We start from the raw sequence: 27,435 nt of genomic DNA on the forward strand, positions 1-27,435 counted from the left end.
CGGGGAAGCTTTTGGCGATTGTAGACAATTGCTTTCATAAACTTAATATTCAATATGCGCCATTATTTCGCTTTTCGTTTTATTTTCAAATCTTTTCTTTCAATCTAAACAAACCTTACCATGTAAACAACTTCAGTCAGCGACTCGATCATATCAAAGGGAGCCCCAATCTTGGTTACCACTTTGTTAACACAATATGAGAACGATTTTTACGATTTACGTCCTTTAATATGCTATTTTATCACAGTTTTTTATTCTCTTTTTTTTTCTAGCGTCCACTCACGCGCTGGACAGTCTGCACAAAAGTCTGTCGCGATTGATCTTACACCAGATGTGCCAGAGGCACGGATCGGTTTCAGACCAAACCGCCCTGCTCGACACCCTCCACGCACTTACAAATAACAGGTGGGGAAAAGCGACTTTCTTTAAACCGGTTGCCTTGTGTGCGTATTACAGGCTAAGAAATGGTCAACCCTTCGACTTATCCCTATGGGCGTGCTTTCATATCGGCCGTTTGCTCAACGCTGATGCCTTTATTGTAGTAAATTTGTTATAATCACCGAGGTTATTCGTGGAACTTTATAATTTGCTTTTCATATTTCCGAAGTATGTTGACTGTAGTGTGAACCGCCTTGGATGACTCACCGGTTTCGGCCGATTTTTTTTTTGATTTAACCCAAATCCAATTTGGACAATTTTGGTTTGTAAATCGTAAACTCCAGCAAAGTGATTTTCCGACTGCGTTAGACATTCCTAAGTGTGTCGCCTAACGTTTTTTTTTTTTTTTTCAAAAAGTATTAGAAATATGCAAGCCTGTGTTTTAGACTCATGGAATGTAATTATATGAAAGCCACATTTTTGATTTTTTACACAAATATCGGTCAGATTAATTAAAATCAAGCACGAAAATGATTTTTTGCATTACTACAAGCAGGGTTTCCATACCATGCTTAAAAAATCCTAGGGGGAGACTTAAATGCACACTAGGGATGTCCGATAATATCGGATCGGAATCGATACGCGATATCAAGTAGCAGTATCGTTACACGTCCGATACTTCATGGTATCGGTGCCAGTTAAAAACCAAATTAATATAGCTATTTCAGGCATGATTTTTTGAGAAAAAAAAACTTGAACATTTCCAATTATTCTATTTTGCTTGTTTGAGATGAGTAATGACGTCATTTAGTATAGGATCGGCTCGCGATCTTTTTTGTCTAATTATCGGGTATCGGCAACTAAGTGAAATGTCGTATTGGAAATGCACACTATCCACCCCTAATGTACGCTATCGATCAGATAACTAATTATGCTAAGGCAGTGGTTTTCAAACTTTTTTATAAAAAATTACACAACGGTCCTCCAGCATTTTTTTAATTGCTCACGGTCCCTTAAAACTAGACAGAAAATAACATTTGTTTTTAATGGTATCAATGGGACACTTGCTTCTTTGCTATCAGCTCGGCAATGTTAACCTCTAATGAATCATTTTATTTGAGTGGAGCAATCACGAACAGTTTTAAAACCGCTACCGTGCAGCCCACAGTCTGTCAGCGCAGCAAACTGTAAAAGCGTAATTCTCATCAGCACAATGCAACACTATGACGTCACAATGCACAATTCAACTCTAGGCGTGCAATTAAGTAAGGAATGAAAAACTGTTCAGCTTTGTTTGGAAAAGTAAGTTGCCTGAAAATTTGAGTGCACAAAAAATTTTCTTTTTTAAGAGCGTTGTGTTGATTTTTTGTTAGGTGCTCCACGGTCCCAGAAAATTGTCTCGCGGACCCCAAAAGGACCGCGGACCCCAGTTTGAGAACCACTGTGCTAAGGCATTAACATAAAGCTTAGCCATCTATCATCGGCGAGTAAAACGTGAAAAATCAATCAACCAGATTTATTTTATTTCCAGAAGCATCGTCTTTGGACCAAAATGTCGGGACACCTCATTTCTAGCTTGCCTCGGCTACTGCCTTTTCATGGTGTCGGACGACAGGTGGGTCGATTATTGAGCGGTATAGTCAATCAAACGTTTGTCTCTCAATATTAGTTTATGTCTCATTATTCTGATTGATCATTTGTTGGCCACTTGGCCAAACTTCTTAGTTCTTTTATTTTGCACATTGTATTTCAACCAGACTTGGACAACTAGATTTCTTTTACTTCTTTAAAATTAGATTAGAATTAAAATTAGATCGTTTTGAGTTTTCTCAAATTAAATTAGAATTAGAATTACTGAATTCCTAAAAAAAACAAATTTCAACTAGAATTTAAACTAGAATCAAATATAATTATTTACATTTAATTTAATTTAATCGCAATTATTCTTATAAGAACGTGAATGGTAAATATGTGTGTGCTAATTTCATGTCGTTAAATGCTTTTTAGACTGTAAAATTACATAAAAGTCGTTATAACCAAAGAGTTTTTATTGAAATTCTGTGTTTGTTGACTGAGAGACTAAAAATGCCGTTGGACAAAGTAGAATTTTTGGAAAAATCCGAATTATATTAGAACTAGAATTAGAGCACACAAACAATTCACAAATTAGATTAGAATTAGAATTAGTCGCATTTTGCTCTAATTCAATAAATTAGAAAACTATAGAATTATCTAGTTGTCCAAGTCTGATTTGAACCATGAAAGTTTTACTAACGCTTATGCATTTAACAATTGTGAACCTTCTGTTATCTAATATATCCGGTGTTCTTTAAATGGTTTATGCTAGGATTTCGTAAATTTAATCTTTAAAAATTAACTCATTGCGAAACCACCTCTTAAAAACCGCTGGGTTATGCTTTTAAGCGATATGGGATTAACCCATTTCGTTGTTAACTCCACTTTCCTTGTAATAACGTGCAACTCAGTTTAGGATTGCGCTTAGCAATAATTTGTAATACAACAATTAAATATTGCATTATATATGTATGTGACGCTTTGCGTTAAACTGATGAAGTCCGCCCGCAACCCCTAAAACTCATTGCGCGATGCTTTTAACTCGTATGTGATTAACCCATTAAGCTGTTGACGTCACTTTGTACCTTTCAGCTACAAGGAGTTCGGTTTGGAAGCAGACCAACGCCAAACCACTTGGCACGTCGCCAATGTGGCCGAGAAACCGGAAATTCGAACTGAAGGTGAATTTTCAGGTTTTCAGGTTGTTTTAAAGCAAATCGAAGTGACTCCGGGTTAGATTTCCCGTTTGGTCAGCTGCTCCATTTGGAGAAAAAATTCTAGTTTCGGCTTCAGATATTAGATGTGCTGCCTTTTATGAGCGTGCTTAAACATTCATATTCGAATCACAACTTTTGCCACTCTCAACAAGATTAAAATTTAAAAATAATAAATGGCCCTCACAGAAGTACAACAAACAATATACAGCTGTTACGACTTCCTTGGCTGAAGGTATCCAACTCCTGCTGTAGGTTGAACATTATGACAAAAATCGCATCTGTCCGTCGAACTTAGTGCAGAACAGGCTGGATCCGATCCAATACTGAAATATTTATCAGTGTAATTTATTATTAACACAAAGGCTTACACAAGTGGATTCATATCTTAATTCGAAATGGAATACAAAACAATCTTATTGAAACAGAAACAGCATCAGTGTAAGTTAAACATCATCGGCAAACGCTCCTACCGCGAAAAGGTAATAACACCAACTGCCATAAGAACAACTGCAATGTCAAGGCACCACGTACTCAGTGACTTTTGACCATTTGACCGCATGGAATAGAATACTTACACTATTAAATTGGTCATAAAGCACTTACATAAAAATGCGATTTTACAAACTCACTGTTCATCTTAGCAGTATTGATTTCAAAAGCGGTTTCTTTCCCAACTTCAGACTTAATCCTCGGAGCAGCGGTGACACCTCGCGAAAAAGGTCTCGTTCTTCTGAAGAAGGCCTCATCTCGTGTTTGGTCGGAGCTGCTTTGCACCAAACAAGATCTGCTCACCGATTACTTCAAGGTATAGGCTTCGCTTCATCGTGCTACCGATTTTAATTGTGACACTTGAGAAACACGCTTTTAGCACTTGCGCTCCACGATGCACAGAAAACCAGATGCGTTATGTTATAATTGTATGTATAAAGTTATGTCCATTAAGAATGCCGTTTAGTCTATATTGGCAATATAAAATGTGAAAGCTCTCCTCTCGCAACGGAATTCCATGATTACGCTTTGTAGTCGTTCATTTCCTGGTCATTTATAAAGTACAATAAAAAATACAAATAGAAAATACACAATGACGAAAAATAGATTAAAAAAATACATTGAAAAGACTACAAGTTTCTAGCTATTTCGTTTGCGGAACGAATAGAACGTGTTCCACAATCAAGTTGTTATTATTTCGCAAAAATGACGAAAAAATAATTAAAAATACAGTAACAAAAAAATTCTAATTAAAAAAACAGCAGCTTTCCAAGTGAAATGTGTTGTGGAACGAAAAGAACTTGTTTCACAATCAAGTTGTTACTTTTCGCAAAGCTGGACTTTCACGACCTCGGATCGGAGCAAGCCAACCTGGACTGGGCCCGCGTTCACGCAAAAGACGTCGCCGCCAAAGCCTGGTCCAACTTTCTTGCCACGGAGCGAAAAAACGCTACCACCACTGGCCGGGATTCCCCTCAGCAACAGGTGGGTGACCCCCCTGGGGCTCAAAGTTTTGTTTTAACCCGTGAAGTTACCCCTTTTAAGCAATGGCAGCGTTGCTGAACAGTGTTCGCTTTTCGACGAATATATCTTGAGGCTTTAAGTTTAAATGGTTCACGTTTTAGCAAATCAAATTTTTCAGTCATGTATTTTTTAAGACGTTACGCGCTTTTTGGACTAGTTTCTCTAAGTCTAAGTAAAGAGATGAACAAAGAGTATCATTCATGAATTTAAAATTCTTAAAAATGGACATTTTTCTAAAGCAGTGTTTCGCAACCTTTTTTGGCTTGCGGAACTCTACAGAAATTATAGTTAGTTCGCGGCACCCTTGCTCGTATTTTTGCTGAGAGGTTAACTGTAACGTTAGAATAAACGAGATTGAAACAGCACATTAACTGTGCAACAAGGTAGAAAAAAAATCGATTTGCGGCACTTTTATCGCACACAAAAAAGAAGTTTAAATATCTCTCGGCACCCTGAACAATAAAAATGGAACCCTAGAGTGGCGCTGCAGCCCGGTTGAGAACCACAGGCCTAAAGTGTCCCCGTGATGTCAATGTGTTTTTAGGAGTTTCTATGCTCTCACTCAGCGAAAACAGGGAGCATTTACCTTTTAAATACTATACGTTTTCATTTCGGCCAATCATATTTAACGCTCTGTTGTATTTTACTTAATCAAACGTCCGGCAACACCAATAGGAGCATCTAGACCGGTTGACAATTTGAAAAGTATTTTGGCCTTCTCCGTAACAGGACTGTCTATTCGGTTAAAAATAACCCGAGTCCCGGAGTCTGACTCCCGAGACTTTAAAGCAGTGCTTTTCAACATATGGGTCGCTACCCAAAATTGGGTCGCTGTTTGATTTGGTTGGGTCGCCGACTGCAGTAATTCACATGTTTTTACTAATTGGGATTGTTTCGGAGCAAAATTTCTCAGTTAGGAAAATTAAGGAAGCAATACAAATAATGTATATAGTTATTAAAATTTTGAAATTCTTCATGCTAATGCCTAGTTTTTGTTCGCTTACATGAAGCTATTTTTTTAGTTCGCTCACAAGAAAAAACACTTGGCTCGCGAAACCTTAGTCGTCGTACTTACACTTAATATTTGGGTCGCCGCGAAAAAAAGGTTGAGAAGCACTGCTTTAAAGCCTGTATTCCACCCATTTACGTAACTAGAATAGAGTTGGTGTACAATACACTATACAGCAATCACTCATAGGGGTGTCATAAAACTCAAAATATCCCACCATTTGCTATTTTGTCGTGACATTTAGTTTGCGGCCTTATCAGTTTCGAATCTGGTACTGCGCATGCGCACATCGGACTCGGTACTCGAGTAGTCTTACGTAGTCTTATTCAAGTCCCGTTATACATCATGAGAATAGAGTTGGGTGTACGTACAGGAATCACTCATAGGTGTGCCATTCAACTAAAAATGTTCCATTTTTGACATTTACAGTTTGCCATTTTCGCCAATTTCGAGTTTGGTGCTGCGCAGTGCGCATGTGCACATCGGACTCGGGACTCGAGTAGTCCTCTGTAGTCTTATTCAAGTCCCGAGTCCGACTCCAGCAAAATAAACCGTCCCAACTCCGTGGCCCTACTCAGTACTATACCGAGTACCCATCACCTGTATATTTTTTTTGCCTTTTTTTACGATACGCGAAAACAAAGCGATTATTTTAATTGCCAAAAAAATCCGAGTGTATTAAACCACTCTTTTGATCTCGGTTTAGCTGATGAAGCGCATGAGCAGCGCGGTTATGCGGAGCGGCAAGAAACCAAGACGAGACGTGTTAAGCAAACAAGCGAGGAACATTGTCGTGCAGGTGAGTTTGCCACCAACCGGTTTTTGTTTTATTGTCGTTCGCGATTAGGCAGAAGCCAGATTTGTCTCGGAAACGTTCAGTTTTATCAGTTGGTCAAAACTAAACAAAGGTTTTTGAGCACTCGACGATGCAAGAAAATGATGGATAGTATTTTTCCGAGTTTTTCTGTTGAATGAAGTCTGTTTTTTTACTTTGGTATACCCAATAATACATGCATTGATTGCATCCCATCATGTTCATTTTTGCACACACTTTTACTTGTGTTTGTTGTGCCGAGTGGAGAGCCCCACCCGTTAAAAAAAATGTGGAATATCACCACTATAATGGATTAGGGGTTGTATAACGTCAGACTCCATCTTCAGGCAATATTTCAACAACAATATCACTTTTTTGTATTTAACATGTTTTAGCTTATATTTACAAGATGAAAAAAAACCGATGAGATTTTTAGTTGGTTTGCGTTGTTTATACACAAATTGCGTAAATCTCACACATAGCATTCTGAGCAACAAACTGAACACCTTGATAAAACCACCTGGTTTTGTAAGTTGCCTTAATCCGGTCACTTACCATAGAAACTACAAATCACCATTATAGTTAATATATGACGAAGTTTTTGTTTCTGGTGTGCTGCTGTGACGTAGAGGGCGTGAGATTTCAGGGTAACCACAAGTCTTTGAATGTCTTTAAATTAATTTACGTATTGTAATGTCTGTCAATAACCCGATGTTTTTCCAAAAAAAAGTTTCTAAATACTCTAGTTTATATCATGTGCTTAAAGTTAAAACTGTGATTAAAAGAAAATTTAACTATTATTTATTTTGTGTTGGTAATGTTGGCATTTACCGTTTTAAGGATTATATTAAAAAAAACGTCGAGTTATCTGCTTTTAGGTCTTTAAAAGGCTAAATATTTTCTTTATAACGTCTTGGAATGTCTAAATTTGTTTTTATAAAACTGTGTGGAAACCCTGATTTTGTTTTTCGTCGAATGAACCAGCAAGGATCTTTTCGGCCTTTGTTGTGTAGAAGCTGTTTTTACTAACAGGGTATAATCAGGTGGCACGATTTGCAGACAAAATCAAAGCCTTCGATCTGATGGAGCAGGGATGTGCGAAAGCTTGTAGAGAACAGGATAGGCCAAAAGAGGGTTTTAGGTAGCATTGAATGGCCACCATGCTCACCTGACCTGACACCAATGGATTTCTTTTTGGGTGGGGTGTTGTAAAGAACAAGGTGTATGAGAAGAACCCCAAAACAATAAATTTACTTTTAGACCCAAACCCTACTTTTTATAACTGTAAGCCTAATTTTGGCCCACTCTGTACAATACAATTTGTCAGCATATAGTGTCACCTGATTACCCTTTTTCGAATCAGACACATAGGATCATTTACAGAGAATTTTGCTAACGCTAAGCGATCTGTTTGCACGACCATTTACAAAGAATTTTTCTAACGCTAAGCGATCTGTTTGCTGTCTTCACGGCCAACGTCAATCCAGTCAAATATTTGCCATTCGTAATACCCCGTCACATCACCTTCCGCTAAAGGCAAATGCGCAAATCGACCAGGCGCCGTGTTTGTGTGGGCAATCTAGGGGCGCGGCGTCATTAATTGGCTTACTGTGACGTAACTGTTGCTACAATTGTGCGTCAACCACTCGACAACATTTGGCATGATAATTGAACGTTATACGTGGCCACTTACACAGGTGGAACGTTTCACCAGTCATCCAATCTCTCCCCTCTCGTAATTTATTTTTCTTACTGCGAAAGCAGGACGCTTTTTGCTATCAACTTGAACGGCGCGACACATAACTGGGGAAAAAGTCATGATTACTTTTGGATGGAGTTTTGTGCTGATCTAATTTTGGCCTAATTTTTGATCGGACCCGCTTATCACAGGGTGCGATGTGGGTGTTAATTGGAGGCTAATATTTTTAGCTTTTTGTTGTAAAAATTACTCTTTCATATTTCTATATTATACTGTAATCGCGTTTTTAATGTACAGTATTGCGTTTTTAGATCACTGTTGTGTTCTAACAGTTTATTTTTACTGTTGGTTTGAGCTGATTGCATATTGTGTAATTGAAACACAAATAGAAATGTCAAAAAATAAGCACATTTTTTGGATTGCTAGTTTTGAGACATTGGTTGAACAATCTAGACACACAAACCCTTTATATTCGTTTCACTCTGCAAACTCAATGTAATCATCACATTTTACTCATTAAAGCATATATGCGAATGTATTAAGAAAAATCTTCTTGTGATGTCGAACAAAAACAAATTTTAACTTTCTAGTAACCTCGAATTTCGAACTGTCAGTGGCGCGTAATTTTCTACCAGTATACTGCGACTTAAATTCCCTTGGCTCAGCAATCATAAAGACACGATCATACTGTGCTTTCGCGATTTCCATTTACACCTTTATCCCACTATTGAGTATTAGTTCGTTTTCGGTATTATTTCGACTTCTGACTAATTCAATCGATGAGGCTATTCAACGTCGTTTATTGCCGGAGTCCCCGGAACGCCTCGATTAAAAAAGATGACCACTATTATAATCCTTAAATGGAAATATTACCTTCAACTTGGCAAGGAATCCGACCAATCAAATTTTTTTTTAAGTGTTCTTGGCTCAATCCATATAAAATGCCCGCGGCACTTTAAATACATGGATATACTTACAATAATCACGAGTCGTCGCCGCAATTCGCCCAGCTAGGGTGTGATTCAACACAGGACCGGTGGCACTCTGTCAACCCAAGCAACCCGTGCCGCACCGGGCGCCGCATTATGACGTCACAATTCTGCGTCGCGATATTGGTCATGTGGCGACTGGGTGGCGAAACGTTGCTATAGTGTGACGTGCCGCGTTGAAACATTGTTGCAATCCCGTGTATATCGCCACACACGTTGTTCGTCGACATAGGCTGAATATTTCAAAATTCGAAAGCTTCCACTCCAAAAGAAAATTGTTCTAACTAAGGCAGTGGTTCTCAACCGGGGCTCCACGGACCCATGGGGGTCCGCAAAAACTTCCAAATATATCTTTGTTAAATTAATGAAATCTGGGATATGTGCTTGGCACATTCTTGGTAAGTGATAAAATCACATTGTAACATGTTGTAAAGCGTATTGAGTATGACGTAACACTTCCATTGTGATGTAATAGAAATAGATTGCAAAATGAAAGGCAGCATTACAACAGTTTTCGTGTGCTGGATTTTGGTTTAACTTTATGCTATTGTTCGCATAGATGACATGCGTCTAGCATTGTCAAAAACACAACCACGCATTTCAAGACTTGCTTCGTAGATGCAGATGCAAAAATCATATTAAAATAAACGTGTCATAATAAAGCAATCTGGTGTTTTCTGTTAGTTTACTCAACATGCGGTTCCCTACGGCCAACGCAGACAAAAAGAGAACTAAACGCACATATCACGCGAGAAAATATAAGTGGTCCGCGACTATTTGACGGCATCAAAAAGGGGCCACGGGTACAAAAAGTTTGAGAACCACTGAACTCAGGGGTAACAAAAATGTTTTCGAAGTAAGAAGGATAATTCTAAGGCCTGGCCATTTGGGGCCAGACAACCGTTGGGATATACTGGCCGGGTATAAATCGTTTTGTCGAACTGTATTAACTTGATTATCGTTATAGATAAAAATATAACAAACACTATGCGATAAAACTGTAGAGAGCATTAATATATTGTCGTGCAGTTTAACATTTGATCGAAGATTAGTTTTGAATTGCATCCGTTAACATTTGAACTGTGCTTTATCTTTATTAAGGGAACTTTATTATTTAACCCGTCGGGCCGGATCTGGCCCACGGACCGAAGTTTGGTGACCCTGCTTACTATTTGAAGACCATGACAAACGCCACAAAGCAACATGTAAATAAATCTTTTACACCAAAGTTAAATCTCTTACCCTTGTAGTTAGTACACCGGAAAGCCATCGCAGACTCGCCGAATCTGTCGATCTATGATGCAAACAGAGCAAGCCAGAAAAACAACTGGCCTGCAGTGAGGTTCGAACTCACGACCTCCGGTCAAGCCGGGACCGTCGCTCTATCAACTGAGCTATGCAGGCTCAGAGAGGAGCGAGTCGAGAAACAACCATACGCCAATACTTGCACATTTTGTTATACAAGCAACTTCACACTGGGGGATCATCAGTCCGTATCAATCAATGAAAGACACACACAAACATATGTGTTTAATAACATCTGTGATCTAGCCCCTCGGAAGTTGTAGTTAGCTTTCACTATTCCACTGTCTGGATTAGTTGAAAGTCGACACTAAATGTCTCCGGGCGTTTTAAATCGACATAATATATTCGGTTTAAGTCCTTCGGTGGCTTTGGAACCGATCCACGCACAACTTTGAAAATCATGAGGTATTCGTTTTTGCTCAGCGCCAGCTTCTTTGCAGCCATGCGGTAAGATAAACACGTGTGACGTCTTTCTGACGCACAAAAATATGCTCCTTGTGTCACAAGCTGCTTAACGAAATTCCGTCGACCAATGCTAAATGTTGCTGTTTTTGCCAGTATCTCGAGCGTTACATCCAAGTCAGATAGAGTATAGACTGTTTTGTAGGGCGATATTCACTACCATTTCGAAAACACAGAGCTTATGCCAGTGTGGTAGGTAGGTAGGTTTATTGTTTGGGAAGCAGGTTCCCAGGGAGCAGCGAAATACCAAAAATAGGATTTTTATTTCATTGAAGAAACCGCGGAGGGGTGTGCCGTTCATTTTTGTTTTCTAAATCGTTTCCTCTGGCTTGTTATAGTACGAAGATTGCCGTACTGTCAACAAGCTCGCAATTCACTATGTAATCGTACTGCCAAATAGTTTTTTAGAGATGAAACAGTAAAAACATGTGTATTCTATTAATTAAGTTGCAGTTGTTACTTAACGAGCAATTTTAGTAAGCACAATTTTATACATTATTGGTTGGTTTTGCTGAAAGGCCTGTGTTCTCCTGTTTGCTCAGCGATCGATTTGAACGCAAGATTGGAGAAAATGCCGTTTATTTGTTCCAAGCGTAAGGCTTAGCCTTGTCTTACTAGCAATTTATGTATTAAGAAAGTGTTTGTTTCTTAATTTGCCATTTGAGATATACAGAGTGTCCATAAAGTCTCTTTACAATTTAAAGAAATATTAAAATGTGAAATGATGATATATCGCAATGAGGTTTGTTTTATGTTAATCAGTATTTCATAAAGTATTTATTGACACATTAAATACACTTCTAAACATTTAATCAACATTTAATTAAACATGTCATTACTTTATTTAATACACTTCTATATGGGAACCATTAGTTGCACGAAGCACATTTAAACGGTTAATTTAGAAATTTTGTCTGAAACAATAAATTTTAGTGTCAATAAAAACTTTATGAAATACTGATTAACATAAAACAAACCTCATTGCGATATCTTATCATGTCATGTTTTAATATTTTTTTAAATTGTAAAGAGACTTATGGACACTCTGTATATTTATGTATTATTTTGGGGACTCTATTGCCTTATGTATATTTTTGGGGACTCTATTGCCAATAAGTTTAACAAATAGCATTTAAATTCGGATTGAATTGATATGAGCCATGACTTCGTATTCCTTCCCCAATTTTCTCAAATTTTGGATAAATATGGCCAGAACTAATTAATTAAACGAATTTAACCACCTAAACTCCTGCGGTTGGCAACCCAGCCAATTTAAACGGTGACCGACTCGACTGTGAGCCGCAGCCCATAGGTTTATGGTGAGTGTCTTCAAAAATAACCTTTTAAAACGCAGCAGATATTCATTCTTTAGTGTGTTTTGGAAACATGTGCTGGAATTGTTGACCAGTTTGTCACTTTACTTTATTAGTTTCGCGAAAGGCGACTGACATACGGACAAGGAGTGATTAAACTGAATGACAGGTTGCTCAATAAACACAACCGGTCGTTAAAAGTGTTCACTACATACACAAAAACTCAAATTGAAAGATAGCCTTGTTGTTCTGCGTGTCGATTGGCACACTTTATAAAACTGCTGCGTCTTCTAATCGGTTGAAACCACAATTATTCAGCGCACGCTTCTGCCAAAAAAGGGAATGGCTGAAAATGTTGCCGCTGTGAAAAGGTGAAAAAATTATTTCTCGAAAATCTTGATTAAAAATTCTTTGTATATGGCCGTATTTGTCCTAATTCTAAATAGAGAAATCAGGTGGCACTGTATAAAGACAAATTGTATTTGATTCTCGACATCAGGTCAAAGCCTGATGAAGCACGGTTGTGCGAAAGCTTGTCGAGAATCAAATACAATTTGTCTTTATACAGTGCCACCTGATTTCTCTATCTTGATTAAAAAAGCAACCTTGGTTTATGAGAGTTGTAGAGTGTTTTCTAGTTTCTTCAGCAATTAAGCTCAGCCTAAACCCCAACTAGTGTAACAAAAATAAACGATTATTTTTCTCGGTAAACCATTGTTGCAACGAGGTTAACCCGCAACAAAGCCACACACACAATGCTGACGTCATCACCACGTAATCGCCGCGGATAGAGCTCTCGTTTCTTAAATTAAAAAATGGTTGCCAGGTTAGTCCGAAATCCAGCGACGCGGATTTGTAAGCGTCTCTGTTTGTATGTAGCCGACATTTCTAATTTATATATATATATATATATATATATGTGTGTGTGTGTATGTGTGTGTGTGCTCGCGCGCGCGCGCAAATGAGTGAATATGAATGTAATTGTCTCGAAGCGGTTAATTACATTTAACGTTCACACTGCGGTTTGTCCATTGTAGAGAAAGGAAAAGAAATTGGTGGTTAGAACCGTCCATGGAGTTTAACGAATGTCTGGTAATAGTGAGGCTTTCTTAAGAATTCGGATTTGAACAGTATGGCACCAAATTTGTTAGATTTTTAATTTCTTGGCAGTTTTTTTCACTTTTTGTGCTTAAAATTTTAGTTTCAACTTCTAAATACCTTATTGAATGAAGCCGATCGTGTTTTACAACTTTTCCATCATTATTACATCGATAGAACAGCGGGCGGTCGATTTCTCGCCGGGCGCAACTCAATTAACCCGCTTTACCGCCATTAAGACTGAAATCCAGTTTGGATTGCCAGCAAATCAGGCGGAACAACATCTGATTATTAACAACAAACCGTCGCCCGTGTTTTCCTTCGCTTTCCAACGCTCCATGTAAGCCCAACAAGCGTGCTGTCTGACAGCGAGACCGCCTTCCTTGAAAACCCCGCTCCCGTAGATTGTGACGTCAATAAGGTTTGTCCAGTTTAACCTTTGTTATGCGTTTTTGTTCGCAGTTGACTGTAGCGAAATACGTATTACCTTATACAGGTGTATGTAAAATTGTGCCACTTGAGATTCGGCTTTCGAATGATGTATATCTAGCTATTTCTTGTAGAAAAGAACAAATTATTAAAAAAACATCTTGAGGTTATTCGTAGATGTTCGCGTTTGTACCGACAAATAAACAGTTACAGTATTTTGATGGGCGAAAGCTAAAGGGCATAGTGTGCAGTGCTGACAATATTACACTCATGGAGCGACACTGTAGCCACCAAACGCTTAATTGTAGCCAGGCATTCGCATCGACGCTCCGTTCAGGCGTATCGTGTCAGCCGCAGGCATTGCTGCCTAAGGCTCAACGTTTCTCACGCGTTTCGCCATTTCATGCCTTTATGGGGACTTAGAACGGTAAAATTCGCCCGACTTGGGGCCCGGTACAACGCCGTTGCTGAGCCAGACCCTTGTCTGAGTCATTAGGCTTGGCTAGGTTAGCCAGTGGTAAATTTACGCGCTCTTAAATTAGACCGCGTGGTCGTTTCTTTTGTCTGTCAGTTAGGTCGAAAAAAAGAATGCGTTGCGTTGCAAAAAAAATCGTGAGCAACACTGTATTCAATAAAACAAAACCTGAAAGCCTTTTATTCCGGTAGGCTGTGTTAATTTGAATTGCCTGTCTGCTATTGTTTTATTCTAGTTTAAAAGTTTAAATTATAGTTTTACAAACTACTTAGACTTCTGGATCAAGAGAAAGGCAGTGCGAACAGTTTCTTATTTTATCGACCTTGCGTTACTTCTTATTGCACCAGCTTAGGAGTTTGTCGGTTACATATTTGCTGAGTGTCTGTGTTGTGTCAGAGTGTCACTGTTTATGATTGTATCAGAGACCTGTCGCGTTTTTCACTTGTAACATAGCGCAGTCAGTAAAGTTCTAACATTTCGTGACAGATTTCTAAGCTGTATGCACGTGCATGCAACTTATCCCTGCAACGTATTCTATGCCTAAATGTAACCTAGTCGGCAGAGTTTTACGCAAAGCCAGTATCTACCGGGATAGCGTCTGCTGGGATAAGTAGCAGCGCTTCGTTTTTTTTTTCAGTTTGTTTAGTAGGTGTGTAGCCGACAGCATGTTTTTGACAGCACCACGGCGGATTCTAGTTATATCTGGATTCACGCCTTTGTTTGGTTCAAGTCTTGAGTTGTTACTTGTTTCCTTTTTTTTCTTGTGTAAGGAATTGTTTAGCATTATTAACCTAGCATTATTTTAATTTGCACAAAATATTATGTGCATTTTTATAAAAACCCTCCTTATTGTATTTTCTGTTCGTTCTTTATTGTTTATGGTCGATAAAACATGTTCAGCCTATTGGCATGTTTTGTTATGTTGTTTGCTATAGCACTGAGAAATGAAATTTTTATAAATCATTTAAAGTAAGTTTCTCCTTGAAGAAATGGTTTAACTACCAAAGTTGTAATTACGATACCACATGATTGTACTTAGTGGTTAAAATCCAAGTCTCATCAGCTGACATCAAAATATCTTGGGAGTGCTTCAGGCTATTTTGGTTCAGATTTTTTATTTTAGTTCAGATTTTGAAAGAAGCCATGACAGACGTTGTTCTAACCTCTTTATGAAAATAAATTAAATTTTCTGGGATGCCCTGTTTGCGGAGTTCAGCTTGAAACTAAACTTGTTGAAAAAGTGTAAAAAGGCAGATCTTGCATTGGACTTTTTTACTGTTTTAAGTTCTAACCATGGTGTATCAGTGTTTCTTGTTTATGTGTAATGTTTTCACATTTGACGTTTCCTTAACAGTAAAGCATATTTTGAAAACATATCTTAAAGTTTAAAAATTAGGCAACATCAGAATTTCATATCACATGCAACTTAAAATCGAATCGTTTGGATTCTACCCTCAAGCACACACGAAAAGATGCAAGTGCCTTTAATCAAGTTGGGAATTAAAAAGCATTAGAATTCAAGCTCAATTTGATTTTGAGGTCTTTCGTATTTAAAAAAAAGAAAAATGTTTGAAAGATTCCAGTTCAAGCCTTTGGTTTTTAAGTCTCAATCTGCTCCGAATTCTGCAGCCCCAAGCCCAGTTACCCCTAATACCCTTGATTGGCTTACAAGAAGAACATCATCTACTCATCTTAGTGAACCCAATGCCTCTCCGGTGCAACGGAATAGTCCAGTTATAGCTGTTGCCAACATTATTGAGGACTTCAAGCGTGACCTTGAATTAGCTTTGCGGTTACATGATGTCTATGTTTTAGAGCAGGACTTTGGTTTTCAATTTTTGCAGGTGAAAAAAAGGACAATTATTTTTCAGAAATTAACTGCATACTTGTATATAAGCAGCTAACAATATGAGGTTATTTTAGTAGTAAGTGCTTAATGACTTTTAAACATAAATTATGTTGGGTGATGTCATGATGATTCAATGTCCTGACTTATTGTTTTGAATCTTTATGATGTGCATTGTAGTTGTTTTTGCCGAAATTATTTTTTGTTTCGGGTTAGGTATGTTTCAGACTGATTTTTGTCCATGTATTTTGGTATTTTCTTTAAAGTAAAATATTTTACAATATGTTTTTCTTGGCAGGACAATAACCTCTGGACTTTGAGTCACATCTCGGTCGTTCGAAATCTTGTGCGCGTTCACTACAATGACAATAAAGAGGTAGAAAAGGAAATTACATTTTTATTAAACCTTGCATGCTTACAGTGGCAAAGAGTGGTAATGAATACAGAGTAATTAAGTATTGTTGAAAAATTTGTATTTAAATAACCTAGGTTTTAGATAATGTGCAATGTTGGTTGATCCTGTTTATTCTTCTGGTGAAAAACTTAAATTTTTAACTACTTTAAGATTTCTCTTCGAAATTTTATAATTTTTTAGAATAAGTAGATGATTGGATTTTCAAGGTGTCAACTGTTTTTGTTCCACGCAGGACCAAAAACACTTGACCGAATTCGCGGGCAAGGAATGGACGAATTCGGCATCTGAACTTCGTCGAGAGCGCGGCATCTGGGGTCCAGAAAATGCAGAGCTACTTACCAAGTGGACCCTCGATTCAACGGAGGGGCCGTGTCGTATGCGCAAGCGCATGATGAAAGATGAAACCTTCTACGAACGATATCCACACCGACAACGATCCCAAAACGATTCTTTGGTATGAAGTTCCACCGTGGTTTTTTGTTTAAAGATTTCTAATAGTGTTAGGGAAGCTTTAAATCCTAATTAATTTGTTTTAACTTATATGTATAAACAGCTTTTATAGAATTGTTACTTAAATTAACTTAATTTTACAAAAATATCTGTAAAATATTTATTGAATGTTTTATTAAACTGTTGCTTTGAAATCAAATTTCACCCAAATTATAAACTACTAAGTTTACTTTTCCCATTGCTAATGGCGTTGTTTATTGGTTTGTATTGTTTTAAAGTTAAGTGCATACTGTTTAATTAATTTACCACTTTGTTGGCTTTAGGCAACATGGTGCTATGTTTACTGAAATGTGCTAAACACCGAGCACTGTTGATAAACTTTTGCCAAATCATTCTCCATTAAAGTTGAAAATAACGCTTACCAAAGCAAACTGGTTTAGAATTTGTTGTGTTTACATTTTAATCCAGGGTGTTTTGCATTAAGTGGATAAAAGTGCCTGTACAACCACATGACATTTCCTAGATCAGTCGTTCTCAACCTTTTTTCTTTCATGGCCCATTTTCATGCAACTAAATTTTTTTGGCCCAATAAATGTTTATGAAAAAGAAAACAACTATAAAATAGGTTTGTAAGTTATAACAAATTGAAAAAAAAAACAGCAGAACATGTTTCAAAACAGATTATTTCATTAACCGTGTATTGGTAAGATACTAGAGACTAAACAATAAATTTACATTCCTTCTCAATTCCTTCCCAAGCCATTATTTCTGTAAAATTAAGTATAGTGACACAAATGAAACTAAATTGTTCAGAAAATCTAGCTTTTTTAAATTGGTCTTTGGCCCACTCAAAATGTTCCCATGGCCCACTGGTTGAGAACCGCTGTCCTAGATTTACCAATTAAATGCCAATAACAAAATTAATACCCTTTATTTATCCAGTTTCGCTGGAAAACCATTAAGTATTAAAATTTAAGTATCCAAAAGGATTTGCAATTACCATTTTGAGAAAAACAAAATGTATGTAAAATTAAAAAAAACTATGGTCAGCTTTTTTGAAATTGGTTCTACTTTTTATGCAGCGATTGAAACACAAGAAACCAACCAGCCAAGACAGCTGGGAGTATTATCGCCGCAAGAACTGCCTGTCGCCATATTTTAATCCGGACCTGGAGAGTAGTGAAAAGGAAGAAGTTGAACCAATCCCACCAAAAACTTTGTCGGTTGAGGTGGAGGAAAAGCCAGCATCAATAGACAGTGAGTTGAAATACTTGGCTGCTGTTTGCATCAAGTTTGCAGGAACTTTTACTTATAAGTAATACAAGTCATTTTGAAATAACTTGAATCCAAGTCAAGTCGTTTGTGAAGTAACTTATGTCCAAATCAAGTCTTTTCAAAAAACAGCAAGTCAAGTCCAAGTTCAAGTAAACAGTTTGCCCAAGTCAGTCATTATTGAAGCAAGTCATCTTCAAGTCAAACCACTAATATAATAATAAAACGTTAAACCATTATAATAGGTAAACTCGACTAATTATATTAGCAACAATTCAACTAAAAATAACAAAAATAACATTCTAATCGTTTTGTGTGCAAAACTTGAGATAAATAGCTCAATTTTATAAAAATATGGTATATGAAAGTACTTAATTTAAACCCAACTAATTTGTCTAAAAGACTTAAGTCAAGTTAAGTCATTGGAAAAGTGACTTAGGTGCACTTAAGTCAAGCCATTTACTTAAGTCATTACAACATGTTCTAAATTCCATCTTTAGTGCCAAAAGAATTTCATTGTGTGTTCTAAACTCAACCTGTTTAAAATTCTTAAAATACCTTGTTCCTAGAGCTTTTGTGTTGTTTTTTGGTAAAACGTGCTATTAGAAAATGATTCTCTAATTGTTTTTGCAGCTGAGGAAAATTCAACTGAAGACGCAATTCTGCTCAACATCTGTTCCAAGTGTCAAAGCGCTGAGAGCAAAGACGCTTCTCCAAGCACTTTCGCCGAAAACCTGAACGCGGACCTCGTCCAGGTGTGCGACATGTGCGGCCTGATAATCGACGACCTGCCAACCCTGGACTGCGAGAGCAAACCGGAGAACGGAGACAGGTCCTCTGAAGAAGTAAGCGCCGAACAGTTGGTCGGAGTGGTAAAGGATCGTCAAGGCAGCGTTGAAAACCTGACCGACCAAAGTGAAGCAGTCGGCGAACAGGCCAAGCCAGACAGCAGCGAGAATCACATGCCGGCTTCGGCGTCCACCAACAGCTTTGCCGACCCGAACAGCCAGCAACAGGACAAGCCCAACAATCAGACCATCCTGAAACTGCTCGAAAAGGGAGAAAAAATCAGGTGACTTTCTGGCACTGTTAAGCAATGCACAATTTGCTTTGCTACAGCTCTGGAATACAACAGTTATACCTTACAGCAGTGTTTAATCTTTTTTACCTCACGGCTGTAGTTTTTAAAAACCTGGCGACGCACCTAGCGAGCAAAGTGGGCCTCATTTTTTGATAGACCGGTATTTCTCTTAAAAAATACATACATATAAAAACATACGTTTTATTTGAAATATCTTTCCGTTTTGCCCCGGCGCAGCTGGTGACGTTCCATGGCGAACCGGTTAAGAAATGCTGCCTTATAGGTTCGCGATTTCTCAATAAACGGCTCTCTTAGTTAAAACAGTAAATTAAAAATTCAATTCTCACAAACTTGAAAACTCGACATTTTATTTTATTTTTCAAATTGATTGCAAAATATAAATGGCGTTATTATTTCACTTGAATTTTCTCAAAATTAGAACTGTGTAATTTTGTCCCTCGACTGCAACGGGCAGATTCATTAGGCCCAGAATGTATTTTCGCTTTTTCAAGTCGCACCAAAATAAAATGAATCTGAATCCACAACTAGAGCTTGACGTCGTTCTATCGTCACACTTGCCAAAAAAGATCGCCTTCCACGAAGCCGTTAATAATTGATGTTTCTCCTTTCAGGAACATGTTTCGCTCGGCGCGAATCCAGGGCCTCGACGTGCACGAAGGCTTGCTGTTGTTCGGCCGCGACCACTATTACATCATAGACGGCTTCACAATGCTCAAGAGCCGCGAAATAAAAGACATTTCGCTCCTTTCCGGAGAGTGCGTAATATCTGTTATCGTCTTTTTGTTTTGGAAATAAGGCCAACGTTGCGAAATGTGACCCGAGGGAGTTGTTGTTCTTAAAGGTCGCGTTGCTGATTTTTTGCTTGGAATTGGCCAATGTTTTCACCCATTTGGCCCAATTAAAATAGCACAGCTCAAAATTGCTATGCTTCTTTAAACATTGTTTCATCGCAACTACATGCTACAAGTAGTGTATAAATATTCTTTCGTCAAACAGCTATGTTTTTCAAAACATTGTTGAACAGAATTTAAACTCAACACACTGAAATAATTGCGCGTTGTAAAAGCTAATTTCTCCTGTCTAAATATTTGTTTTGATGACTGGTGGGCTTGAGTTCCACACAGCGAAATTACTTTACCACGAAAAAACAACACCGCTAAATTATATTTCGGCGAAATATTATTCCAGGAATGTGCGAAAGTTTATTAAACTCCCAACCGCTAACAATAAACCCAACTTTCTTTCCGTAACCAAGGACTTCAAACCTTTATCCCATCATTCCCCAAATTTGACGCACTGCGCCCATAATTTTCGTATTAATGTTAACTCTAGGTGGTGCTATATAAGACTGTTTTTTTATTGGAAATAAAATATATCCATGACATAGTAATTTGTAACTACCTTTGAAAAATATTTGTCCTGATTTTCAAGAATACAGTACGTCGTTAATAGAGATCGACCGATATTACTTTTTTGGACCGATACCGATTTTTTTTATATAACTAGGAAATGTTTAAAACGTTAATTAATTGAAAATAAAATCTAAACAACATTATAGTTCAATTACCTTTAATAATTATGAAACTACTATTTTGCATATTAACTTAAACTACTATTTTTGCATATTAACGGCGTAATGCTAAAACTCAAAAAATGTTCATCAAAAAAATTGGTATGTTGTTTGTTGTACAGGAAAAATTATATCATATTTTCGTACTAAAATATCGGCCAAAGTATCGGCCTACATTTACCGATGTATCGGTAGAAGCCAAATATCGGCCGATATTATCGGTAAACCGATAAATCGGTCTAGCTCTAGTGGTTAACACTGGCGGGCGGGTAAGCTCAGCCTGATTTTATTGATTACCTCTCCCTGACATGAAAGCCTCTTCTGTTTTACAGCCACGATCCAATTATTCCTTCTACAAGTCACAGTGGCCAGGAGAACGACCATTGCCACGAAAGTCTTGCCAACCGAATGTGTACCAAGTTTCCGTACGATGATATTAAAGAAGTTCATAAGCGGAGATATCTGCTGCAGGTATACATTGACTTGTTCAAATATCGCGTTTTCCTGCTTAATTTAAGTTTTAAGAGACCAAGCTCAACTTGGGTACACTATGCACGGATCTGTAATGTAGCTTGATAATAAATTGCAAACCCAAAAAGGTCGAGTAGATCGACCTATTTGGCTTTGCAATTTATTATCAAGCCTAACTTATATTGCGAATAATTTAACTGGGCAACATCATGTCACGTTTTGGACAACTGTATACGTTGTATTTGATTTTCTATGTTTTTTGTAATAATTTAGCATAGATTTCCACCAACGTCTAGAGCAGACCTGGATAAAGTTCGGCCCGCCATAAATGTAATCTGGCCCGCAGCTTACTTTCTATAAAACTATTTTAAGCAAAGAATCCTTAAAGTTTTTTTAATTTAGAATATTTCATAAAAAAATACACTTGTAAGGTATCCTCATCTATTATTTCTCTTCCCAGCTTGTTCACATCGTGATATCAACTGTTTTACATTAAAATAAATCACTCTTTACAATTTTATAATCGCTTTTTCATGCGACCTTTTAAAAAATAATCGCTCTTGATCTAGAGCCATTTCTTGCACATACTGTAAATAATTCGCCTTTGTTCATCTAATAAAAGCAGCATTTTGGCAAAAATAATCGCAAACGTCATTTACGTTTTGTTTTAGGCAACCAGTTTTTACATCACGTTTCCGTAATTAACGCGGTTTAACCCATCGTTCTGTCTCGCAGAATATCGCCCTGGAAGTGTTTAACCGTGACGGCCGCAACTACCTGTTGGTTTTCCCACAAGGAACCAGGGCCAAGGTCTACAGCAAGTAAGTAACAGTGCTCTACACTACAGCTTTCTTCAGTTTGTTTCATTGTCGCTCATTTAAAACTAAATGAAAACCCGATTAAAATTGAAAAATTAAATGTTACACTTTCGATTGAAAATATAACACAGCTAAATGTATAAAAACAAAAAATATGTTTTTTTGTATTTAACCGGGTACACAATACGCATCGTTTTTACATATATTTCATGGGGATTGGGGACGTATAGACAGGTAAAAGAATATTGTATCAGTTTTACAGGTTGTCTGACAATTAAATACTTTTAAAAATAGCAAAATGCAGAACACAGTTTTCTTCTCCGGTCGTGCTTTTCCAATAAAGCAACCGACCCTTTAATAACTCGCAATTCGCCCCGAAGGTTTCTGTCGTACGCCACTGACCTGTCAGACCGAGGTAAGGACTCCATCTCGGGCCAGAGAAGCGACTTGAACGTGGAGCAGCAAGGACCAACCCTGCTGAGCAACATCATCGGCGAAAAGACCGTCACCAGTAGATGGGAGGTAAGTCGCTGAAACGCTTCAAATTTTTTCTGGACCTGTTGCGCGTTTTTTGAGGCGACTAAACGTCGCTTTAAACCAGTGTTTCTCAACCTTTTATGGCTAGCGGCACCCCTCAGAAATAATTAAAAGATTGCGGCACCCCTATAAGATTTTTCCCTCCGTAATTCACTAGAATGTCGCAATGAGGAAATGGAACAACACACATCAACCCTACGCAATGTAGGAAGTTATAATTGGATTCATTCCACTCTAGTCTTGCACAAAAGTTGTAAGAGTTAAGCAAAAATCGGATTCTTAATGATTCCCAAATAAGTCGCAGCACCCTTGAGTATTAAAAATGCCGGTTGAGAACCACTACTTTAAACAATTGAAGTTTGATCCTGCTGTGTATTTTAAACCAGCTGTCCTATAGAAGACAGTGGTCTTAGCGTCTTTTTTATGTTTTTGCTGTGCCCTTGTATACCTGTTTTGCTTTTGACAAAAAATATCACGATTTAATCCGATACTGAATGGCGTTTTTACTATACTCAAACGAGCAGAATAGATGACATTAATACAGCATTTTTTTTATTATTTTCAAGACAAAATTTGCTTTATCTTCAAGAAGTATCGTTACCTCTAATTGTTAATCTACGATTTTTTTGGTAAATTTAACTTTCAAGGAAGAATCTCTACGTTGCATCGCAAACCAGGTCTGAAATTTCTGCACTAATATGGTATAGGATCGGCACCGACACCATCCTAGTATCGTACGAGTGCCGATACTAGCACTTTGCATCGGGTATCGTACATCTAATTAGCACCACAACCATACAAAACCAGTCTCAAATGCCATCGCTTAACTTCAGTTACATTTGGACTAAAATGAATGTTACTTTTTCCTTTGGATTGGTTCGCTTTTCTCCGCCTCAACGTTGCTTGTCGTTTCTGTAGCGCGGTGAAATCAGCAACTTCCAGTACCTGATGCATCTCAACACATTGGCTGGTAGATCGTACAACGACCTCATGCAGTATCCCGTCTTCCCCTGGATTATTGCCGACTACACGTCCGAGGTGAGTAACTTTCCAGTATTACAAACTTGGAGGCCGATTTCGGAGCGCTTAGGATGCCCAGAGCTCCCCCCGTGGAAGTTTAAGATGCTCAGCCCCCTAAACAATGATAAAATTTTATTTCTGTTGATTCGTACGATTTGGGATCCCATTTCGACATAAATTGTCACATTTAAACATTTATTAAAATACATTTTAACTCTTTTCTCTCCAATCCGCATATAAACTTATCTCTTTATCGAGCGTTTTGTGACGTTGTATTTAGTGCAATTTTTTTTAATTTTTAAACACCCCTATGAAAATCTAAAGTCGGCGTCTATGATTACACTTTTGTCGCGAGCTTCATAAAAAACACAGTAAAAAAAATAAAATAAAGGTCCTAAAATGAATTAAGCTTAACTGTCAACTCAGACTAGGACTAGATAATAGTATTTTATTAACCTGCTGACCGTGTAATTTTAGGTACGCTACTGAAAATAATCCGAGCATGTCCACAATTTTACAGACTCAAGTACAGTTCTAGTTGAACATTATTTTTTGCTGATTTAGCTTTGTATTTCCTCAACTATTTCACGGGCAAGTTTTTCGCAAATAAAAAAAGGATACCGAAAGACTGCGAATGGCCAGGTGATAGCATTTGGTTGTTGTATAGGTGCTGGACCTGACCGACCCGTCAACCTTCAGGGACCTGAGTAAACCAATGGGTGCCCAGTCGTCGTCTCGCTTGGAGCAATACAAGAAGCGATATCGCGACTGGGAAGAGTTGGGCGGTGAGTCGTAAACGTCCGGATATTCTACTTTCGGTTGTAGTACCCCAGCCTGGTCCAACTGCAGGCCCGCGGGCCAAACAGCTTTTTTGGCCCGCGAACTGATAGTCAGCTTTGGTTCAATCTGGCAATATCACTTCAATTGGTGTTGAAATTATTTTATAACTACCGTAACTGAACAAATAGACTATGTATAATTTGCCAGCAATAAGCCTAAGAATCGCAATTTAAAAATATTGGCCCGCAAGATAAAAAAAAACATGTTTTTGGCCCGCGATGAAAATAAGTCAGACAACCCTGTATAACCCTATTGATCCCAACGAGTAACTAAACATGAATTTGAAAGTTAAAGGCCGTTTTTAGACTTGCCTGCCATGATCATTTGTGAGCAGTTTATTGCACATTTTCCTAAATCTTGTTTAATTTGCTGTCAGTTCATCTTCACTGATTTAATTTTATCCTTGTTTTTTTATACATCACTATATAATATATATTAACTCTTTACATAATGCAGGGTCGTCACCAAGTCTTTGAATCTTTATAAGTCTTTAAATTGATTTACGTATTAAAAAGTCTCACATTATGCTTTTCCGAAAGTCTTTAGTGTTCGAACTAACTCTATGTCCAGCTTTAGTTATGTGGTGTTTTAAAATGTTCATTTAATCGTGTCGGCCATGGTATTTATACTGTTTTGTTTCTGAAAACATATTCAAAAAACGCTGAGCGATCTAATTTTGGGCATTTAAAAAACCTACCAATTTTCTTTAAAAAGTCATTTAATGTTTTCTAAATATTTTAGCCATTTGATCGTAAACACTTTGTCTTTGACGACTTTTCGTATTTCATTCCAGCCATTGAAACTCCCCCATATCACTACGGTACGCACTACTCGTCAGCCATGATCGTCGCCTCTTACCTAGTGAGGATGGAGCCCTTCACCCAGCATTTCCTCAGACTGCAGGTGTGTGTGTGGATGACCGAAACTTTTTTTGAACAAAATTGGAATCGGTATTTCAATCTGAACCGTTATCCAGTATATTTAGTCAAATGGTTGAACTCAGCTAGATATTGTCAGTTACTGACAGCAGGAAAAAAATTCTCGAAAAAAAATTCAGGGGGAAAACGCAGCATTTGGTCGCTAATTTGGTCGTCTCAAAATCGTTCTCCTGATCTTGCCTTTATGACCTTTTTCCGTTTGCGCAGGGTGGCCACTTCGACCTGGCCGACCGAATGTTCCACAGCATCAAGGACAGCTGGTTTTCGGCAAGCCAGAAGAACATGGCCGACATTAAGGAGCTTATACCCGAGTTCTTTTACTTGCCCGAATTTCTCCTGAACACCAACAAGTTCGACTTAGGTAGCGTTTTGCGAGCATTGGCTATTTGTTATTGGCTTGAACGTTTTAGTTCTTTCCGTTCGTTTGTAATAAGGGAACAACCGACTGCAAAATTTGACCTTTGTGCGCCGGCAAAAATTGCCCTGCAGGCGTCACAAAGTCTTTACATCTTTAAAAAAAAAGTTAAAAGTATTTTGAATTGATATTGCAAAGTATAAAATCAACCATGTTTTCCAAAATACCTTGAATAATCTTTTCATTTTTGTTTTATGCCAAACATAAGTTATGTGTTTACAAAATGCCGTTGTAAAGTCAACTTTTGAAAATGTGTTGACCATGACACTTATACCGTTTTTCGATTATGTTCAAAAAAACCCAAGCGATGCAATTTTAGGTGTTTTAAAAGCTATATATTGTATTCGAAAATTCTTTAAATGTCAAAATTATTTTAGTATTTTAAATTAGATTTTCTGCTGATTAATGTAAAATCGCAACATACATTTATTTGACTCATGTAGTAAAAAAAAGTATGCAGAAAAATGGGGGAACTTTTATCTCCGAAATCTGAACTTTCAAAAACTAATGTCATTTGCATTTGATATTAAAATTTTGTTGACCAGTGAATAAAACATGTCAAAAAATGTCGCAAACGGTAAAGACACGCTATTCCGGACAAATTAATATTGATAAACCATATTACTCAACGCGTTTAATTCATTTGCTCTGACGAATTAGTTATGCCTTTTCCACCTTTTCGACGCCATCTTTTATCCGCGCAGGCCAAAAGCAGAACGGCGTGAAGTTGGATGACGTCATCCTGCCCGAATGGGCCAAGGGGAGTCCCCAGGAGTTCATACGCGCCCACCGGGAGGCGCTGGAGTGCGAGTACGTGTCGTCACATCTGCACGAGTGGATCGACCTCATATTCGGGTACCAGTAGTTTTTACTTGGTAGAAGTCGCTACTCGTTTGCGTCTACTCGGTTTTACTTGGAAGTAGTCGCTACTCGTTTTAACTTGGTAGTACTCGCTATTCGTTTTTTTACTTAGTAGTACTCGCTATTCGTTTTTTTACTTGGTAGTACTCGCTACTCGTTTTAACTTAGTAGTAACTGCTACTCGTTTATACTTGGTAGTACTCGCTACTCGTTTTAACTTGGTAGTAACTGCTACTCGTTTTAACTTGGTAGTACTCGCTACTCGTTTTCGTCTATTCGTTTCTATTTGCTAGTAACCACTACTCGTTTTAACTTGGTAGTACTCGCTATTCGTTTTTTTACTTGGTAGTACTCGCTATTCGTTTTTTTACTTGGTAGTACTCGCTACTCGTTTTAACTTGGTAGTAACTGCTACTCGTTTATACTTGGTAGTACTCGCTACTCGTTTTAACTTAGTAGTAACTGCTACTCGTTTTAACTTGGTAGGACTCGCTACTCGTTTTCGTCTATTCGTTTCTATTTGCTAGTAACCACTACTCGTTTTTACTTGGTAGTACTCGCTACTCGATTTTACTTAGTAGTAGTAGTTGCTACTTGTTCTACTA

The 27,435-nt window shown here is 37.8% G+C and overlaps 1 protein-coding gene across 1 annotated transcript in view; it reads left to right on the forward strand.

The window, feature by feature from the left end:
• LOC146136888 (WD repeat and FYVE domain-containing protein 3-like) overlaps nt 1–27,435 on the forward strand; it is a 78,617-nt gene that overhangs the window by 41,941 nt on the left and 9,241 nt on the right. Inside the window, exons 40-58 of the mRNA XM_083394928.1 lie at nt 273–405; nt 1,910–1,993; nt 3,046–3,134; nt 3,851–3,975; nt 4,494–4,643; nt 6,398–6,490; nt 16,420–16,497; nt 16,769–16,990; nt 18,069–18,243; nt 18,892–19,330; nt 19,972–20,115; nt 21,263–21,401; nt 22,137–22,222; nt 22,600–22,741; nt 23,675–23,794; nt 24,444–24,561; nt 25,410–25,519; nt 25,762–25,915; nt 26,674–26,824. Of these exons, the coding sequence (XP_083251054.1) occupies nt 273–405; nt 1,910–1,993; nt 3,046–3,134; nt 3,851–3,975; nt 4,494–4,643; nt 6,398–6,490; nt 16,420–16,497; nt 16,769–16,990; nt 18,069–18,243; nt 18,892–19,330; nt 19,972–20,115; nt 21,263–21,401; nt 22,137–22,222; nt 22,600–22,741; nt 23,675–23,794; nt 24,444–24,561; nt 25,410–25,519; nt 25,762–25,915; nt 26,674–26,824 (2,752 nt within the window). The remainder of the gene's footprint in view (nt 1–272; nt 406–1,909; nt 1,994–3,045; nt 3,135–3,850; nt 3,976–4,493; nt 4,644–6,397; nt 6,491–16,419; nt 16,498–16,768; nt 16,991–18,068; nt 18,244–18,891; nt 19,331–19,971; nt 20,116–21,262; nt 21,402–22,136; nt 22,223–22,599; nt 22,742–23,674; nt 23,795–24,443; nt 24,562–25,409; nt 25,520–25,761; nt 25,916–26,673; nt 26,825–27,435) is intronic.

Source organism: Ascidiella aspersa, chromosome 8 (assembly GCF_963924565.1).
Source record: "Ascidiella aspersa chromosome 8, kaAscAspe10.2, whole genome shotgun sequence".
NCBI classification, from domain to species: domain Eukaryota; kingdom Metazoa; phylum Chordata; class Ascidiacea; order Phlebobranchia; family Ascidiidae; genus Ascidiella; species Ascidiella aspersa.